The sequence below is a fragment of the Bos grunniens genome, chromosome 1 (assembly GCF_055505025.1).
Source record: "Bos grunniens cultivar Pamir isolate PY7600 chromosome 1, Bosgru_T2T1.0, whole genome shotgun sequence".
NCBI classification, from domain to species: Eukaryota; Metazoa; Chordata; class Mammalia; order Artiodactyla; family Bovidae; genus Bos; species Bos grunniens.
In genome coordinates, this window is record NC_141165.1 from 9,102,622 (window position 1) to 9,121,177 (window position 18,556).

General features: G+C 50.0%; 1 protein-coding gene across 11 annotated transcripts in view; it reads right to left on the bottom strand.

Annotated features, from left to right (window-relative positions):
• The window catches only part of DOP1B (DOP1 leucine zipper like protein B), a 132,824-nt gene that overhangs the window by 83,666 nt on the left and 30,602 nt on the right, over positions 1-18,556 (bottom strand). For all 11 annotated transcript variants that reach the window (XR_015168492.1, XR_015168486.1, XR_015168484.1 and 8 more), the window contains 6 exons: positions 11,880-12,061; positions 11,192-11,362; positions 5,192-5,381; positions 3,780-3,878; positions 3,329-3,452; positions 990-1,099 (listed from right to left, as the gene is read on the bottom strand). Coding sequence is in view for 8 of the 11 variants with exons in the window: in XM_086413334.1 (XP_086269460.1) it covers positions 990-1,099; positions 3,329-3,452; positions 3,780-3,878; positions 5,192-5,381; positions 11,192-11,362; positions 11,880-12,061 (876 nt within the window). In the remaining 3 variants the exon portion in view is untranslated. The remainder of the gene's footprint in view (positions 1-989; positions 1,100-3,328; positions 3,453-3,779; positions 3,879-5,191; positions 5,382-11,191; positions 11,363-11,879; positions 12,062-18,556) is intronic.

Here is an 18,556-nt window from a genome sequence, read left to right on the forward strand (position 1 = left end):
ATGTGACTTAAGATGAAGGAATATAGAAAAAAAAGGTTTGTCCCTCAAGGCCCTGGACTCCTTATCAACCTACTTAAGAATCAGCTGTCTCTCAAAAGAGACACAGATATAAACAACAGACTTTTGGACTCTGTGGGAGAAGGCGAGGGTGGGATGATTTGAGAATAGCATTGAAACATGTATATCACCATATGTGAAACAGATCACTAGTCCAGGTTCAATGCATGAGACAGGGTGCACCGGGATGACCCAGAGGGATGGGTGGGGAGGGAGGTGGGAGGGGGGTTCAGGATGCGGGACACATGTACACCCGTGGCTGATTCAGGTCAATGTATGGTAAAAACCACAATATTGTAAAGTAATTAGCCTCCAATTAAAAAAAAAAGAATCAGCTGTCTCAGAGTGACATCACGGGTTGTTCTAGTTGTTAAACATTCTGGGATAGAAGTAAAAGCAGTCACACGGCACGAGATGAGAACCCGTGGCCCTCCATACCATGGGTTTTGCTTCCTGGGATTCAGTCGTCCACAGATTGCAAATATTTGGGGGGAAAAAATTCCAGAAAGTTCCCAAAGGCAAAACTTGAGCTTGCCATGCACTGGCAAGTACCTATATAGCACATACACTGTGTTCTGCAACATATTTACATAGCATTTATGTCACAAATCATCTAGAGGTGGTGTCACAAGTAATGTAGAGATGAATTAAGGTACGCGAGAGGACGAGCATATGTTACATGCAAACACCAGGCTGTGTTATATACAAGGGACTTAAGCATCTGTGGATTTTGGTATCCACAGGGTGGGGGTGTGGGAAGGGCTGGAACCACTCCCTGTGGATTCCAGGGGATGACCACACATGGATTTTTCCCAACTGCATATGAAGGAACGGGCCCCATGTCTACTCTGAGGTCCCACAAGGAACCTCACTGAAAAACCACAATTAGGAAGTTCCTGATTGGGATCCCCTTTCCAGAAACGCTCCTTTACCTCAACTAAAAGATCCTTGGAGTATTTCTCAAAAAAATACATGGACTGGTCTTCATAAACATTTGAGACTTCGGATTCGGGCACGATGGTATTTCCTTTAATATCTGAACCTGTAAAAGAACAAGAAGCATGAGATGTAAAGAAATTTACACGTTCAGAGTACATCTTATCACGCAAAGGTCTTATGCTCTGGTATTTCAAAAAACAGTACGCCTCCAACAGAAAATAAAAATCAGATTCAGCAAAACCAAGTCCTGTCTTTCTGACAGTGGCGCGCCAGGAATCAGACAGGCAGAATTCCATCTCAACGGGCTTCAGTTGAGTTTACCCCAAGAATTCATCCTGTCTTTGACAAGTATGATTATGAGAATCAAACAGAATGACTATCATTTGTGAAAACCGGTGCTTACTTGTACAGCAGTATGAGAAATCAAGGTATTCTCATCTGTACACCCTCATTTTGAGCTGTGGCTAAGTCTCTAAGGTCCTTAGGGCAAGGCACAGCATCTTTCTAAGCAGAGAGTCTGGACTCCTGGGGTCATGGCTTTTACAAGTGGAAGCTGTTACTGAGCTTGGGTCCCAGGTCCTCCCTACAGACAAGGTGCTGAGCCCCCCTGGGAGGGAGCTGTGCATTTGACAAAATCATCCTTTTAACAAAAAAATGTTTAAAGAGCCTGTAAATATCCCTCTGGAGATCCTTCATAAGCTTCCAAGCTATGACTTCTGAAAGTTTTCTAACTAGCAGAAGAAAGAGTTAGGACTTTCTGACATTGATATGCCAGGTGGCACAGCGGTAAAGAATCCACCTGCCAAGCAGGAGACGCAGGTTTGATCCCTGGGTTGGGAAGATCCCCTGGAGAAGGAAATGGCAACCCACTCCAGTATTCTGGCCTGGAGAATCCCATGGACAGAGGAGGCTAGCGGGCTACAGTCCTTGGGGTCGCAAAGAGTCAGACACTACTGAGCGACTGGGCACCATGAGGGTTAAAAAGAAAAAAAGCTGAGAAGCAGAGGATTTTCAGGCCAGTGAAAACCCTCCAGGTGATACTCTAATGGGAGACATGTATTGTTATAGACTTTTGTCTAAATCCACAGAACGCACAGCACTGAATGGGAATAAATGGGGAGGGAGGGGGCGGGGCTGTGGTGATGACAACATGTCGGTGTAGGTCCCTCAACTGTGATAAAAGTGCCGTTCTGCTGGGGGATGCTGGTTAGGGGGAGGCTGCGTGCATTTTGGGGAGGAGGGCTAGATGGGAACTCTCCATACCTTCCTCTTAGTTTTGCTGTGACCCTAAAACTGCTCTAAAAAAATAAAGCCTTAAAAGAGAAGCTCTGGAGTCCTTTCACAATCACTCTGTTCACCATCTTCTCTTAGGGACATGAACTTGGGAATCTGCAACATTCAGAAAGTGCTACCTTTTAGGCCCTGTGATTTCCTGAACTTGTCCCCATGAAGCCTTTCAACTGACAGTCAAGGGCTCTTTTCCTGCAGGTGCAGAGTCTGTCCACAAAAGAAGTGCGCAGAAACATGAATCAGGGTTCTCGCGCGCTCCCAAAGCCACCCAAAGAAAGTCAAAGTGTGAGTCGCTCAGTCGTGTCTGACTTTTTGCAGCCCCATGGACTGTAGCCCTCCAGGCTCCTCTGTCCATGGGATTCTCCAGGCAAGAAGCCTGGAATAGGCAGCTATTCCCTTCTCCAGGGGAATCTTTCCGACCCAGGGATCAAACCCGGGTCATCTGCATTGCAGAAAGATTCTTTACCATCTGAGCCATCAGATGGTAAGTCATCCAAATACCTCCCCAAATGCATCAAAGCCACAGATGTTCCCATCCAGACAAAACCTTCCTTGACCATACTCCCATGTTTCTGGGTTTTCTCACACACACCCTTCTACCATGAAACTTCTCCACGGCAACAAGCTTCTACCTGAACAAGGCCTAGCCACCGTTATTTTGTGGTCTTCCAAGTTTCTTAAAATTGAATTCAGTTAACATTTTACAAATCTCATTGCTCAGTTGCTTGGTCGTATCCAATCTTTGCGACCCTATGGACGACTGTAGCCTGCCAGGCTCCTCTGTCCATGGGATTTCCCAGGCAAGAACACTGCAGTGGGTTGCCATTTCTTTCTCCAGAAAATCCAGTCACTTCCCTGTATTTTATGTACTGACTGCAAAATAACCAAAGCTGCGGGCCAGACAGCAGAACTCTGCTGACCAGTTGACAGTTCGGTCTGCATGCTGTCTTACCACACTGATGACATTCAGAAATGCATCACCAAGATTAGAACTTATTCCCCAAATCAGCACCTTCCCTCTGGCTCTCTAGCCCCTACATACCAAGTAACCATGCGTAAAGCCTTCTATTCAGAGACATATCCCGTCTCAGGAGGGTCTGAGTGGCAGCTGAGAGGATGCGCACGATGTCGGATCTGAGCAAGGGGATGGCTCTCTCATTGGAATCCTAGGAGGAGGACGAAGGAAACTTTACTGCAAGGTGGTGACATGGTGAATTGCTGGCCTTCTGACATGTGGACCCTCTTTAGCAGCCTACAAAGCTTTACCTTAAAGAGGGGGTTCTCAAAAGGGGTGGATTCTTTACACGCTGCCCAGGGGAGAAGCTACTCGATTCTGCTATGGAAACACCACCCGCACAGAAATGAGCTGAACGGGGACAGTGGTCACTGAGCGCCTGCCCTCCTCTCCTGACAAGACGGCTCGGGTCTCTCCCGCCTACCCCACGGTCTCAGGGAAGCCCAGCACTGCCCCTGGAAGAACACAGACTGCTCACCAGACAGGTATAAAATGGGAAGAAGAACAGGACAATCTCCAGGTTATTTCTTTGCACCAGCACGTTTGAGTCCAACAGGCACGCACATAAGGACTTTATCTGCAAGGGACAAAATGCCGTGAACATTTCACGCCCAAGACACTGAGCATCATTTGCAGCTATTCTTTTGAATCGTAAAAATGAAAACAACTCTTCCTGGTCATCTTGAAAGCACTGTGTTAAGGTCACGTGGAACAGAACAACACGGTGTAAATATGGGAAACTTGGTTCTAGCTCCAGACGCTAGGGGGAGCTCTGTGTCGTGGGAAAGACGGCACTGTTTGATTTCAGAAGTGGAGAGGCTTGGACCGGATGGCCAGGCTCTAAGACCTCAGATCCTACAATCCCAGAAAGAAACGTTTTTAAGTTCCAACAGGGACCTTTGACTATATTAAAACTCCAATGACATCCAGCCAAACGGACTCCAAACCAATTCAATGCGGATTTTGAGGGTCCTTTCTGAGTACAGATAGAGGTGCTACAGCTGCAGGAGAGAAAACCAGCCATAAGAAGAGTTTTAACAAAAAGCTGTGAGACGGGAAGAGGAGAGGGCGAGATCTTTCCACTGGGGGGAACAGCGAAGCTTTGTGGGGAATCTGAGCTTGAAAGACAGGCGGACAGATGCTGAGATGGGCGAGAAGAGACGGGCAGTGAGCACAGGACGAGGGAGGGACCAACTCGAGCAAAGATGGCATCACAGACGCGCCAGGCCAGGAGGGGCAGCAGCTCTGGGAGCGCAGACGGCCAGGAGGGGAGAGTCAGGCCTCTGGGCGACCGGGAGCACACCGTCAGGACACTCCTGAGGACGGACTTTATCTGCTGGCAGCAGGTAATTTTTCAGACAGAAAAGATCTAAGCAAAGCTATGCTTCAGCAAAGTGAAGTCTTGCAGCAACCAAAAAAGCACTGGATGGGAGAGGGAAGAGATGGGGAGAAACCAGTTAGAAAATTACATGGTGGTCCCAGAACAAGACCGAAGGAGCCGAAGCAGGGAGGTGAAAACGGAGGAAGAGACAAAGCGGTGCTGACGGGGCAGAGAAGGAGGGAGTGTGTCTGTGAGGGTCTCCTCTGTCCTAAGCATCGGACGATGTCCCTTCATCACTCTTTTCCTCGGAGAGCCCCACAGGGAGATCTATTACTTCCACGGTGCAAAGAGGAATGGATTCAGAGGGGTAAGGAATCGCTGCCCACTTTCTTAACGATGAAATCAGCTTTGAACGTTTCCAGTGTGAAGCGAGGTCCACCACTAGGTGGCGATAGACTGCAAGCCATTAAACAAGTGTTAAGTTGGGGAGAGTTGGTTTGACGCCCCGCCCCAGCCCCACCCCAGCCCCGCCCCCACCGGCCGCCCCCTGCCAGGCCCGGGGCACCCACCGTGAGCTGGTAGTCAGTCCCCAGCATGTACTTCTGCTCCCGGCCGGGCGCGCCCCGGTTGATGTGGCCCACCACGAAGAGCGAGGCGGGCAGGCGGATGGACGGGCTGGCCAGGACACTCCCCCAGAGGGCGGTGTAGAAGACCTCCCTGCCGACCACCAGGGACAGCCTCAGGAGCAGCGCGTCCGTCCTAGGCCGGAAGAGCACAGCGTCAGGGCGCTCCCCGCGGGCCAGGGAAACGCCACCTGCCTCATTCTGAGCCGCCGCCGTGCGCCCCTTCGGTGTCAGCTGTTACTGAAAACTGAATTTGCTAGGACAAACGTGTCACCGAGAGGGGCCGCGTCTTGGCTGAGGGGCAGCATCTGACCGGTCGTGTCCCCCTTGGGGCACCGAGACCGGTCTCCACCTCTGGCCTCACCACAGATGTCACTGTGCTTGTGGGAGGCGGGCCCACTGCCCCAAGGAGATAAGCAGACAGTCACCCTGTATAAAAGCACAAGGAGTCATTAATGTGCGGAAAAAAACACAACAAAAGCTGACACGACTGATTAAAGACCTAAGTAATGATAAAGACTTCCATAGTGGCTCAGATGGTGAAGAATCCGGCTGCAATGCAGACTTGTGTTCAATCCCTGGGTGGGGAAGATCCCCTGGAGAAGGAAATGGCAACCCACTCTAGTATTCTTGCCTGGAGAATCCCGTGGACAGAGGAGCCTGGCAGGCTACAATCCATGGGGTCACAAAGAGTCAGACACGACTTAGCGACTATCACTCACTCACTCAGTGATAAAGACATCCCTGACCTGAGCACGGCCACACACGTGCTCAGGGACACTGGAATTCAGAAATACTGGGGACAGTTGTTGCCTGGGCCTCCCACACCATGGCACATTCTAGAAGGTCTGGGGCCGTTTTCCTGACACTCTGCCCCCAGCATCTCCACACCCCAGCTGCCACTGCGGGAAGCCCTCCTGTGGACCACCCGCCTGGATTCAGGTCTTATCTTTACCCGGGATGCCGTGACACCGCATCGGCACTTGGACGGACCTCCTCAGAGAGAAGCAGCATTGGGGGGTGTAAGCTTGTTTTTCCACCAATACGGACTGAGGTGGGCCCCTCTCCGCTTGGGGAGCGCCTGTGGCTAGCGGGGCCCTTTCCCACCAACTGTGAAAACACAGCTTGTGGGCCCGGTGACGGCACTTATCAGTACGACAGTGGAGGCAGATCCCATGAAGGGATTTCACTTAAGGAGGGGGTCTGACTCGAAAGCTAAAATGATTCCATCTTTCATATGCTTCCTATTTGCATTGACCACAGCGGGGAAAAAAAAAAAAAGGACAAGCCCAGTATAAAGCAGTGGCGTTCTGGAATCCGCAATCCTCTATCTACTTCTTGGCAGTGGAGCCTGGGACAAATGAAAGCCCTGTGCATGTCATCTCAGCCGTGGCAGAGAAAAGGGGTGAAAATAACGCAAGTTGTCTCTTGAGTAGACACTCATCACGGGTCTGTTCTGCTAGCTGACCCTCCCCAGTGCCCAGATGAGCGTCTGACACACGGCTGGGCCTCCAGAAAACTGTCAGATGAATGCCACTCTCTCCACTTCACTGTGACCCACACTGTGTGCAGCTTGCTCTTGTTGTTCCACAGCTAAGTCACGTCCGACTCTTTGTGACCCCACTAACTGCAACACACCAGGCCTCCCTGTCCCTCACCGTCTCCCGGAGTTTGCCCAAGTTCAGCTTGCTCAGTGTATGTTTAAACATTTTGTACAATAAAGTCTACTACCTTTCAACATCAAAAATTAATTCTATTTTCCTTAACCCTAGCGCTTTTCAACTCATAAAATATCCGTAGCGAATGACACAGAGAAAAAAAAACAAAATGAAGCAGCATCAGTAACAGCCAAATGCTTAGAAGGACACAGAATGGTTTAGAGGCTAAAGGTATTGATCAGCCTTCTATCGGAGCTGAGCCAACAAATAGAGCTTCTCTCTGCCCAGCTCTGAAAACCACCAAAAGCCCTAGTTTGGGGTAGAAGCAGCATTCAGCAGCTGCAGTTGCGGTAAGCTGGGTAGATGGGTCCCTGTGGACACAGTGGACGCACAGGATGGTCCTGAGCTAGGAAGAGATTCCCACAGCAGCAGGTTAATCCAGGAAGCCCCCGGAGAGCTCGTCTCTCCAGGGTCCCTATCACACAAGACCAACGCCAAGCTAAAACCCATCACAAACGCTACAGCGTGGACACTGCTGTCTCCTGCCCCTTGCTTACAAAAGCGTATCCCCAAAGCACGTTTCAGGGAACACTGGCCACGGTAGAGGGGGTCCCACCATCCGAGAGCCTGGGGAATGCCACTTATGCTATCCCTTCTTCAACATTCAGAGAACACTGCCCAGTTTTCTTTATTAAAGAAACGGGCTTCCCTGGTGGCTCAGCTGGTAGAGAACCCACCTGCAATGCAAGAGACCTGGGTTCAATCTCTGGGTTGGGAAGATCCCCTGGAGAAGGCAAGGCTACCCACTCCAGTATTCTGGCCTGGAGAATTCCATGGACTGTACAGTCTCTGGGCTCATCAAGAGTCAGACAAGACTGAATGACTTTCATATTAAAGAAGCAGTTTAATATAAAAATAAAAATTTTACCTTAAAAATGAATGGATATTAAAAATTTAAATGATGTTACAGGTCAGAAAAACAAGTAATTATGAAAAGACTCTGCCATGGAGGGGGGTTTCCTAGGTGGTGCTAGTGGTAAAGAATCTGCCTGCCAATGCAGGAGAGGCAGATTTGATTCCTGGGTCAGGAAGATCCCCTGGAGAAGGGAATGACAACCCACTCCAGTATTCTTGCCTGGAGAATCTCATGGACAGGAGCATAGAGGGCTACAGTCCATGGTGTCACAAAAGTGTTAGACATGACTGAGCAACTAAACAACAAAACTTCTATGGAGAGCAAACTAAAGAGCAAGATAACTGGGGTTAAAAGCTAAAGTCAAAGTCACTCAGATAGTGAGGGACAGGAAGGCCTGGTGTGCTGCAGTCCGCGGGGCTGGAGTTGCAAAAAGTTGGACGCAACTTAGCGAATGAACAACAAGGGGGAGAAAACTCTAGGACCAGCAGGGCTTCCTCAGCGTGGTGCTGGCCTTGGCCAGAAGAGAGGCCAATGAAGATTTGCCCACTGCCATCTAAATCAGGGTTTCTCACCCTGTACCATGTGGATCCTGGGGCTGGGCCCTTCTTTGCAGTGGGGGCAATCGTGTGCATCTTGGGGTGTTCAGGCACACCCCTCACCTCTACCCACTAGATGCCAGTAGCACCCGCCCCACCCCGGTGTAACACCCAAAAAATGTACTCAGGTACTGCCAAGGGTGCCCTGGGGGCTGGAGCCACCCTAGGCTGAGAACCACTAAGTTCAAGGGTCATGTCTGGGGACCCGGGTTTTGCCTGCTTTCCAACCACTGAAAACTTCCCACCTCTCTTCCATCTCCTCGGAGCAGGGGTTTAGCATCCACCCCCAACCACGAATCCTGTCTTCCTCGTACAGCAACTCACAGCAAGCCATGTGGGCACTTCCTGTGCACTTTACAAGGGGGATCCTGGGCGGGAGTGTTTGTGGACATCAAAGAGTTATTAGAAAGCCAGGGTGAATAATGAGACGGAACGCCGGCCAAAATCTCCATTGCCTTATGGTTCACTGACAAGCAGAGACCAGGAACTGTCCCCGCCTCCATGAAACCCATGACTCAGCAGCCCCAACGCGCTCACTCACTCACCCCTCAGTATTTTCCACCGGCTCAGACATGGTGACCGGCCCACCCCCAGACCCTCTGCAGAGTATCTGCTGGGGGTGAGGGGTTGGGGGGGTGTCTGACTCAATTCCTGAGCAGGTTAGGAAGGAACCCTCTCAAACTGACCTGGATACATTTAGTCACCTGATCGCTGTGCCCACACGCCTGCGCTCAGAGACCATGCAACCCTGCCCCAGCCTTCACCTCGGAGGCCGGTCGCTCGTACCCCTGAGCACCGAAGACGCCAGATTGGGCTTTGTGTCACAGCCACGTGTACCCCGTGACTCACAGAGCTTTACTCAGCTCGCTGTTGAACACTGAGAAATCATAATATTAGGAGAAAACACTCGTGTTCATCGGCTGGAGCAACCGTTTAAATGAACATTCATTGATCAGCTGGGAGAATATATGACAACACCCTGACTACTGACAGGTTTCTGGTGTGATTCATTCTTACAGGTTAAAAAAAAATTGCCTTACACTGTGGGAGCTGAAGTGCTCATCTTTAGATGATGGGGGCACGGGGAAAGCATTTACAGTAAACATCTGTAAAACAGGAATGGACCAGAACTTCTAGAAAGAGCCTGGGGCTAGGAGTCAAGAGCAGAGTGGGATAAAAGTTGGCTTGTTAACCCCGTGTGACCCTGACTCTTCTGAACCCACAGGCCCACCTGGCTTCTCAGGGCATGGAGCTAGGTTTAAGATAGCAACAAGATGGACCCTGCCTCCAAGGGAAGTGGATGCTAGTGACTCAGCATATCACAGAGGTGGATTCCCCACGGGGAGGTAGAGGGCCACCACCCGCTCTGAGTGGAAGCCTCAAACAGCCCAAGTGCACATCAAACGCCAGGATGGATGCGTGTGACTTTAACGCACCCTTGGGTCACCAGCCACCATCCTGCAAACATTCTGATTATTTGGTTTCTTTGAGGGGCACACTCTGAGTGGGCCCTGGATGGACTCCGTGCTTCCACTCCACGCCCCCTGCCACTCCCTGCCACAGCTGACACCATAGGGCAAAGGTGGCGCGGCTGGGGTCTCTGGTGTGGGGAAGATTCGAACAGGGCTTTGGGTCATCACATGGAAACTTGTGCAAGCATGCAGGTTTCTAGACCTGCCAGCCAGCTGCACGTGGGCTCTGGAAACGGGTCCTGTGAACAGAGGCTCGTCCTGTGGCATCACTCAGAACAGTTCACACCCTGGAAGTTGAGTTTTCATACTATGATTCTCCAGAAATGATTCTCTGTGTATATGCCATGGTCCGAATGGATAAATCCTCTCTCCCATTCCTAGTGAAAGTGAAAGAGACTCTGTCATGTTTGACTCTTTGTGACCCCATGGATTATACAGTCCATGGAATTCTCCAGACTAGAATACTGGAGTGGGTAGCTGTTCCCTTCTCCAAGGGATCTTCCTAACCTAGGGATCGAACCCAGGTCTCCCACATTATTGGCAGATTCTTTACCATCCTAAGCAGTGACCAAAACCACCACAATATTGTAATTGGCCTCCATTTAAAATAAACAAAACAAACGAATACCATTGCATGAACTTCTGTGCCTGTGAGCTTGCCGAATTTCTCCAAGATGCTTGCAACTCGTCAAGCTGAGCCCTACCCATCAATGAAACCCAGGCTTGCTTTTTTATTTGGAAGCAGCCTGGTAAACAATGGGCTTCCCTGGTGGCTCAGACAGTAAAGAATCTGCCTGCAATGCTGGAGACCTGGGTTCAATCCCTGGGTCGGGAAGATCCCCTGGAGGAGGGCATGGCAAACCCCTCCAGTATTCTTGGCCTGGAGAATCCCCATGGACAGAGGAGCCAGCCAGGCTCCAGTCTGTAAGTTCCTGAAGAGTCGCACGTGACTGAGCGACGAATGCTTTCATGTTCACGAGTATACAGAAGGAGGGAGACCCTCAGAACCTGACACATAAGAGGCAGAACCCCATCCCCACTGCCCACAGACCTAGAGACTCTGGGGAACTTTCTCACCTCCTGACCCTCACCTGGAAACATGGTAAAATTCAAAGGGGCACGCGGTACTTCGTCAGGCAGAGACGCCACAGAAAGGTGAATGTCAGCCTGACGTTCTGCACCTACCCTGCTTCCGAGGTCTTCTCCGCACGTCTCCCCTTGTTTCTCACAAAGCAGCAGAATAAAACACAAGTGGGCACCCCCCACCCCGGGGCGGGCGGCCATGGGCTCTGGCCGACACCCACCTGTCATAGATCTCCGAGCCCTCCTCCAGGCCGGGCAACAGGCCGACGACAAAGGCCTGGAGGCTTGGGAGCAGCAGCTTCTGCAGCGGGAGGAAGTACTTCTCGTACAGGCCGAGCAGCACGGGTCTCACCGACATGGCTGCATGCGCCAGAAGCGGGAACAGCCCGCAGCTTTGAGGACAGAGAAAAAAGGGAGAGGAAGGAAAATGAGAGGCCTGGTCAGAAGCTCCAAGGGATCGGCCAGCCAGCCGGCCAGCCGTCTACGCTGGTGACGGAGGTGCCCAGCCGTCACGGGACAGTCACCACCCAGTGCTGGCAGGGGGCAGGCCACAGGCAGTGTGCAACAGTGCGTCTCAGCTTAAGGAGAAAAGTCAGGGAGGACTGACTCTGGAGGGTGGGCCCTGGGGGAACCTCCTGATGGATGGCTTCATGGCGAATGGACGCATCCCTTTGTATTTTGCCTTGTTCATCCTTTTCTTGGAGGAGGAAATAGCAACCCACTCCAGTATTCTTGCCTGGAGAATTCCGTGGACGGGGAGCCTGGTAGGCTTCTGTCCATGGGGTTGCAGAGTTGGACACGACCGATGCGACTTAGCACCAGCAGCAGCATACTTTTCTGAGCTGGCGAACTGAAATGTGGATTCCTTGGGGAATAGAAGAGGGAAGTGGTGGGTGAAGCTAGCATTACCTGTACAGGAACAAATCCTTGGCCAACCATTTGGTCCCCACGATCTTAAAGATGATCTCATAGGTTTCTAGGGCTTTTAAGTGCACGCCACTGGGCAAGGCGGGATGCAGGCACTGGGCTAATCTCTTGCTGATGACGAGTCGTCTGGGCAACAGGGAGTACCTCAGGTTACTCTGCAGAGCCTGGAAAACAAGAGGAGACGCATGTGAGGAAGAAGGCAGCGACACGGACAGAGGGGTACGCATCACCCATCTGGAGGCCAGGAAGACCCCAGCAAGTCGAGGCATGGGTGTAAGAGGCAGGATGTGAGCAGACAGGAAGACACAGGGACGGCTTGGGAGGGCTCAGGGTCCAGGGTCGCGAGCCAGCGTTGGGGAGACAGGGCTGGGGAAGCCCCCAGCATCGCTGGAATGGAGACAGGGTGCGGTTTCGAGAGTGAGGGTGATCCTGCGTCCCTTCAACAGAGAAGGAAATCACAACCCACGCCAGTGTTCTTGCCTAGAAAATCCCACAGACAGAGGAGCCTGGTGGGCTTCAGTCCATGGGGTCGCAAAGAGTCGGACACAACTGACCACACCGTACATGTGTTCCCTTCAAAGGGCCTCTGTCTCCATCAGGCCAGCTTCCTGTGAAGCTGCGTGCTTCTGTCCGGGGAAGCCTCCAGTCTACACCTGCGACCGAGCAGAACACAGACCTCCCCGTCCCCGAGCAGAGCCTTGTGTGTGAGCCGCGGAAGGCCTGTGTTTCCCATCAACCTCCCAGCTGCGCTTCACAGCCGCATGTTCTGAGTGCAGTTCAGGGGGTCGGTGGGGGGCACCCAGCAGAGATGGGGAGCCGTGGGCTTCTAGGCCAGGATTCCCAGCGTCTTCGCCAGGAAGTTCCACAGGAGAAGTCAGATCCCTGCTGGTGTGGAATGACAGTCCCCCTACCACCCTGCCCCGAGCAGGCCTCCTCAGGCAGGACAAGGGCCTGTGTGCGTGCTAAGTCGCTCAGTGTCCAAATCTTTGCGGCTCCAAAGATGGTAGCCCACCAGGCTCCTCTGTCCGTGGGATTCTCCAGGCAAGAATACTGGAGTGGGATGCCACGCCTTCCTCCAGGGGATCTTCCTGACCCAGGGCTCCAACTCCTGTCTCTTGCAGCTCCTGCATTGGCAGGCAAGTTCTTTACCACTAGCGCCACCTGGGAAGCCAGGACTGTGGGCCTGGTCTCTGCTAGGGCATTCCTGGGCGTTCGCTGCACCTAAGAAATACAGTGGGTGGATTTCCTCCTAACAGGGCACCTCCCTCCTGGGGCCAGGTCCATGTTGTACTTCACAGCAACGAGTAGCCACTTCGAGAGCGCTGGGTGGGTCCTCGTGACTCAGTCTTATACACCAAATGTCTGTCCTTCCTGTGGAACAATCCACATGACTCACACAAATATTTACTGAAAGCTGACAGGGTGAAGTCCATGCTTCTCACAAAGCTGCTCAAGAAGGCCTCAAAGGCAGACTCCCGCCCGATTCGCCGGACCCATATCTCAATGCTTTGGCTTCAAACTTTCTAACAACACAGGTCCACCAGAGGTCCCTGCCTGCCCCCCGCTGCCCCCCAACCAGCTCTGCCTGAATGTTCTCCTCACTGGACTCAGCTCAGCACCTACTCAGGGAGGTAGGAGCGTCCCCCGCCCAGGGCAGGGTGCCTGTGCAGCTGTGCTCCGTCGGGTTCCACGTGTCACTGACTGACAGTGTGGAGCTAAGCACCATCCTCTCCCGGGCTGAGCTGTGTGAGCCATATGGGGCTGGATCTGCCTTCTTCCTCTGCTGTTCTCAAAGGCAGACAGCTCACAGGAACATCACCTGATGTGTGTCAGAGCTGTGTGGTCTCAGGCCTGTGACAGCTTACTTTCTAGAAGCAAGGAAAACGATCTCACCTCTAAAACACACACTGAGGCTATGCAGGAAGTCAAGGGAAAAGAAGGAAAATGACATTTTCCACCAGAAGCACAGAGTAAACTGAACTCTCAAAATCAATAAAACTACCTCTAAAGGAAAAAAAAAAAAACCTCAAGATCATCAAGAATATTATTTGTAAGAGTTGGATGACTTAAAAGAAAGGGAAAGCCAACCAGTGCCTTTTAATGTGCTCGTGTCCAAAAAAAAAATTGAGGCAGTGACCTGGCAAAACGCATTGTGACAGCAGGTGAGAGCTGAGTTATTGAGGCAGAGAGAAAATGACCATGGGAAACACACAGGAAAGAGCTCATCTGATGACTTTCGAACACGCAGAAAAGCAGGTGGAATTGGAACGCACAACCCAGGTTCAACACGTGTGAGCGGGCCAATCCCGACGACAAGGCTTTCAGGAAACCATGTCTGTGACCCACTCACTGGCTAGCCTCTCGATACCTGGGTCCTGGGCTTTCTCCCCGATCCCAGAGGAGGAGAACCAGCTCTGGCCTCACCTGTTACATCCGTCAGGTAGAGCTCCTGCTGTTTAAGTCAAAATCTCACTTCTGCTCAGCACAGTCTCAGGACTTCTGCTACTTGAGGTGCAGAAGATGGGCTGCTGCTCCCAAGGGGATCCCCTGGGACCCATAAGTGTTTGTCCACCCCCCGCCACGCCCTGGGGCTGTACATCAGCAGGATCTCATTTCTCCACCCTTCTGAACACTGGTGTGGGCACCATGACCTACCCTGGCCAGTGAGCTGAGTGGCATCATGTGTCACTCCCGGTACAGGCTTTAGAAGGCAACTTCAAGGCCCAATGGATTTTCTTTCCCTGCTTCTAAGATCGTGGAGACCCTGCCACGAACTGCAGCCCCTCCCAGACTGGGCCCCTGAGAAATTACAGACAGCAGGAACCACCCGCTGACCCACAGAAGCAGAGCTCAACCATGCTGTGAAAACCACTGAGCTGTTTGTTTTGGGGAACTGTTTGTTACCATGGCATAACCTCCCCTCTCCTGACTGATACAAATCTTCCCAGGTAAATGGAATTACAAGGAAGCACAGCCATTCATTCCAAATGAACAAGGCTGGTTGCTATTGCTTTTAAAATTGTTACTCCGTTTAATTTTGTTAAAGAAACATAACTGAGAACTGCGACCTTACCAGAACATGTGAAATGGATTGTTCACTGTACTCTGCCCACGCAAATCCAAGCAAACACATCACACCCGAGTCAGGGAGTCAGGGCCTCTGAATAACAGGTACACGAAGATGAAGGAAGCTGTTTGATTTGAAGACCAGCAAGAACAAAGGGGACAACAGAGGATGAGATGGCTGTATGGCATCATCGCCTCAACAGATATGAGTTTGAGCAAACTCTGGGAGACGGTGAGGGACAGGGAAGCCTGCATGCCACAATCCATGGGGTCGCAAAGAGTCAGAAATAAATGAGCAACTGAGCGACAAAGGACAGAATCAGACATTACTTAGAAAAATGAGAAGGTACTCATCCTTTCTGATTTAAAAGAACACAAACCAAAACTTCTGGGAAGTGCTATTCTTTTCACCCATCCATCAGGCTGGCAAGTTAGACGAAAGCACACAGGTTCAGGAGCAGAGCAGAGAGGCCCAGAGATCACGAACAGGGTTCATCAAGCCACAGTCGGGATTTGGCCAGACAGTATTTGCAAGCTTGCTCCTCGGAGCGGCTACGATATAGATTGCCCTCTGTACCACTCTTATCACGAACAATGGGGCTAAAATAGTGCCTCGGTCATAGTGATTTTGTTAACACACTTCTCACAGAGGCTGGCATTTAATAAGCGCTTCAAAACTGAGGTTACACAAACAATGAGACAGAGGTTATTATAATGCCTGGTTTAAGTACGCAAGCTTAGGGGTCAGAGTCTGGAATTCCAGTTCCATCCTCTGTTAGATGAACCCCTTAACCTTTCTGGGCTGCAGTTTCACAGGAAGAAAGGGGCCTCACAAAGTTGCAAGCATCATGACATATCACACACAGGGTCTACCATAAGTAAGCAATCCACAAGCATCTCCTCTTATTATAATGACAGTTCAGTTCAGTCAGTCTTATCCGACTCCTTGAGACCCCATGGACTGCAGCACGCCAGGCCTCCTGGTCCATCACCAACTCCCGGAGTTTACTCACACTCACATCCATTGAGTTGGTGATGCCATCCAACCATCTCATCCTCTATCGTCCCCTTCTCCTTCTGCCTTCAATCTTTCCCAGCATCAGGGTCTTTTCATATGAGTCAGTTCTTCACATCAGTATTACAGTTTCAGCTTCAGCATCAGTCCTTCCAATGAATATTCAGGACTGGTTTCCTTTAGGATTGACTGGTTGGATCTCCTTGCAGTCCAGGGGACTCTTCAAGAGTCTCCTCCAACACCATAGTTCAAAAGCATCAATTCTTCAGCGCTCAGCTTTCTTTACAGTCCAACTCTCACATCCATACATGACTACTGGAAAAACCATAGCTTTGACTAGATGGATCTTTGTCGGCAAAGTAATGTCTCTGCTTTTTAATAAGCTGTCTAGGTTGGTCATAACTTTTCTTCCAAGGAGCAAGCATCTCTTAAGCTCATGGTTGCAGTCACCATCTGCAGTGATTTTGGAGCCCAAAAAATAAAGTCAGCCACTGTTTCCACTGTTTACTGATCTATTTGCCATGAAGTGATGGGACCAGATGCCATGATCTTCGTTTTCTGAATGTTGAGTTTTAAGCCAGCTTTTTCACTCTCCTCTTTCACTTTCATCAAGAGGCTCTTTCTGCCATAAGGGCAGTGTCATATGCATATCTGAGGTTATTGATATTTCTCCAGGCAATCCTGATTCCAGCTTGTGCTTCATCCAGTCCAGCATTTCTCATGATGTACTCTGCATAAAAGTTAAACAAGCAGGGTGACAATACACAGCCTTGATGTATCCTTTCCCAATCTGAAAGCAGTCTGTTGTTCCATGTCCAGTTCTAACTGGTTCTTTTTGACCTGCATACAGATTTCTCAGGACGCAGGTCAGGTGATCTAGTGTCAAAAGCTCTCCTGCTTATAAAATACTCTCTTGCTTTTTCAATGATCTAACGGATGTTGGCAATTTGATCTCTGGTTCCTCTGCCTTTTCTAAAGCCACCTTGAACATCTGGAAGTTGACAGTTCACGTACTGTTGAAGCCTGGCTTGGAGAATTTTGAGACTTATTTTGCTAGTGTGTGAGATGAGTGCAATTGTGCGGTAGTTTGAGCATTCTTTGGCATTGTCTTTCTTTGGGACTGGAATGAAAACTGACCTTTTCCAGTCCTGTGGCCACTGCTGCGTTTTCCAAATTTGCTGGCATATTGAGTACAGCACTTTCACAGCATCATCTTTCAGGATTTGAAATAGCTCAACTGGAATTCCATCACCTCCACTAGCTTTGTTCATAGTGATGCTTCCTAAGGCCCACTTGACTTCACATTCCAGGATGTCTGGCTTTAGGTGAGTGATCACAGCATCATGATTATCTGGGTCATGAAGATCTTTTTTGTACAGTTCTTCTGTGTATTCTTGCCACCTCTTCTTAATATCTTCTGCTTCTGTTAGGTCCATACCATTTCTGTCCTTTATCAAGCCCATCTTTGCATGAAATGTTCCCTTTGTATCTCTAATTTTCTTGAAGAGATCTCTAGTCTTCCCCATTCTGTTGTTTTCCTCTATTTCTTTGCACTGAGAAAGCCTTTCTTATCTCTCCTTGCTATTCCTTGAAACTCTGCATTCAAATGGGTATATCTTTGCTTTTCTCGTTTGCCTTTCACTTTTCTTCTTTTCATAGTTATTTGTAAGGTCTCTTCAGACAACCATTTTGCCTTTTTGCATGTCTTTTTCTTGGGGATGGTCTTGATCACTGCCTCCTGTACAATGTCTCGAACCTCTGTCCATAGTTCTTCAGGCGCTCTATTAGATCTAATCCCTTGAATCTATTTCTCACTTCCACTGTATAGTCGTAAGGGATTTGATTTAGGTCATACCTGAATGGTCTAGTGCTTTTCCCTACTTTCTTCAATTTAAGTCTGAATTTGGCAATAAGGAGTTCATGATCTGAGCCATAGTCAGCTAGTATTAAAAATGGAGACAAAATGCACTGCATTTTAAAAGAACTGAAATCCAATCACTTACAAATAAATGTCGTTTATTGTCACAAAAGCAAATAAGGACACTAGTTAAATGTCTTAAGAAGAAGGTTTGAGGAATTGTTGTTCAGTTACTCAGTCATGTCTGACTCTTTGTGAACCCATGGACTGCAGCAAACCAGGCTTTCCTGTTCTTCATTATCTCCTGGAATTTGCTCAAACTCATGTCTGTTGAGTCAATGACGCCATCCAACCATCTCATCCTCTGTCGCCCCCTTCTCCTCCTTCCCTCAATGTTTCCCAGCATCAGGGTCTTTTTCAATGAGTAGGGTATTCCCATCAGGTGGCCAAAGTATTAGAGCTTCAACATCAGTCCTTCCAATGAATATTCAGTATTGATTTCCTTTAGGACTGACTGATTTGATTTGCTGTCCAATGGACTCTCAAGAGTCTTCTCCATCACCCCAGTTTGAAAGCATCAATTCTTCAGCACTCAGCGCTCTCTATGGTTCAATTCTCACATCTGTACATGACTACTGGAAAAATCACCTTCCCAGGTGGCTCAGTGGTAAAGAGTCTGCCTGCAATGCAGTAAACCCAGTTTCGATCCCTGGGTAGGGA